Source organism: Benincasa hispida, chromosome 8, assembly GCF_027475165.1.
Source record: "Benincasa hispida cultivar pf3 chromosome 8, pf3_genome.v1.1, whole genome shotgun sequence".
NCBI lineage: Eukaryota > Viridiplantae > Streptophyta > Magnoliopsida > Cucurbitales > Cucurbitaceae > Benincasa > Benincasa hispida.
Window position 1 is genome coordinate 20827672 of NC_143485.1, and position 1829 is coordinate 20829500.

At 42.5% G+C, this 1829-nt stretch overlaps 1 protein-coding gene across 1 annotated transcript; it reads right to left on the bottom strand.

Annotated features, from left to right (window-relative positions):
- Positions 1-336: 336 nt before the first annotated feature.
- LOC120083971 (Pathogenesis-related thaumatin superfamily protein) lies at positions 337-1494 on the bottom strand. Its single transcript, XM_039039878.2, has one exon. It carries the CDS (start codon positions 1285-1287, stop codon positions 541-543), a length of 747 nt encoding a protein of 248 aa, XP_038895806.2. The 5' UTR covers positions 1288-1494; the 3' UTR covers positions 337-540.
- Positions 1495-1829: the final 335 nt, after the last annotated feature.

Consider the following 1829-nt stretch of genomic DNA (forward strand, 5'->3'; position numbering starts at 1 on the left):
ATAAAATGATAATGAATATTATCAATTTTGAAATAAAAGGACCAAATAAAATTGCAATTACAAAATTCATGAGTTTGCTCAAACAATCAATGGTCACATAGGTTGTAAATAAAGACAGAAAGTGGGTAAATAGAAGGGATGACTTTCGTATCTTCTATTTAGAGATAATATGATATTTTCACCTCATTTGGCCCCATAGAATCACTACAATTATCTCCAAAGAATCAAAGGAAAAATTAAAAAAAAAAAAAAAAAAATCTAACTTCTCAAATTTCAAGGCACAGACCGTGGCATGCATAGATAGAATCACTTTTCCAAAAAGCAAAAGAGTAATGATTAATAATAAACAATCATTTTATTTCCATTTATTTAATTAAAAGTAACGGATAGTACACATTCATAAAGACACAGTTCGAAAACATCTAAAATTTTCAAACCCACTAGAAAAATCTACAAATATAACATACAACAATCACAACGACACGTCGACAACGCTAAAACCCGAAATAGTGGCGTGGCATCTCCACGTCAGCAGCTAAATTAATGGCAGAAAATAACTTTAAGCTCACGTGGCGCAGCACACTCATGCATAAGCGAGGGAGTATCATGAGCATAAGTAAAAGTAGAAGGACAAGCGTGTTTAAAAAAGAGCGAAAACGACGACGCTTTGCAAGTCTGTGGGCTATTGTAATGCCCTCTACAGCAAAGCGCGTCGGTGTTAAACGCTTCGCAGCCGCTCTTACAGGCTATGACTTGGCCGTAGCGCTGCGGCGCGTGGACTTGGAGCTCGCGTGGGCAAGTCTGGAGGAGATTGGCTTTGCAGCCGACCACCGGGCAAACGCCGTGGCCTTCGTGAGGTGTTATGGTTAGGGGAATGTTGAAGCCGTCGACGAGGCTAACGCCGTAGGAGGAGAAGTCTTTGTGGCCGTGGTGGAGGCTGAACTGCGCGAGTGTGGCGGGGGTTTTGCCGCCGGCGCCGTTGCATTCGAGTTTTCCGCCGCAGTCGCCGGTTTGGCAGGTTAAGTGGTTGTGGTCACCGACGCAGCCTGTTCGAGCCCAGACGCGGCCAGACCAGTGCTGGTAGGGAGCGGGGAAAGAGCGGTGGGAGAGGGAAGGGAGGAAGAAGCCGCCGCGTTCGGGGACGGGGTGGCCGGCGTTGGGCTGGATGGCGGGCCAGATCGGGTAGGGGCAGTTGTTGACGAGGGTCAGGATGAGGCCGCCGCCCGGATATGTGGCTTCGGAGAGAGAGGAAAGGGAGAGTAAAGCGAGGAGGAAGACGATCGCCATTGATGGGGAAATGGGAGCTCTGAGAGTTGAGTTGAGGTGGAGGAAGGGAGAAGGGTTTGGTTAGGGTTTTATAGGGGGAAGAGATGAAGTGTAGGGTAATGTGGAAAGACGATAATGCCCTTGGAATCTGGGGGTGGTGACGTGGATGGATTGATTGGATATGTTTTTTGTGGGTTGAAGTGAGAAAATTGTATTTGACAAGAGGTTCAAAATAAACGACTAACCTAACCATGATGAATAGAATACGGGTGAAACACAAAACAGGTAGAAAAATAGTTCGGTCCATCTTCTGACATCTGAACTTTACTCAAATATCTAATTACAACTTATTATGTATTAATTTTTTTTATTATTATTAAAAGAACAATACATATGTATAGTTTAGAAATTTTTTAGTATTATAGGACTACTCAAAATTTTTATACTACCCTCCTTCATTACTTGCTATAAAAATAGCACATAAAATTTATATATGGTCCACGAAATAAATAAATATTGAATTAATACATCATTTAATGACGTATCAAATAATGAATTATGGT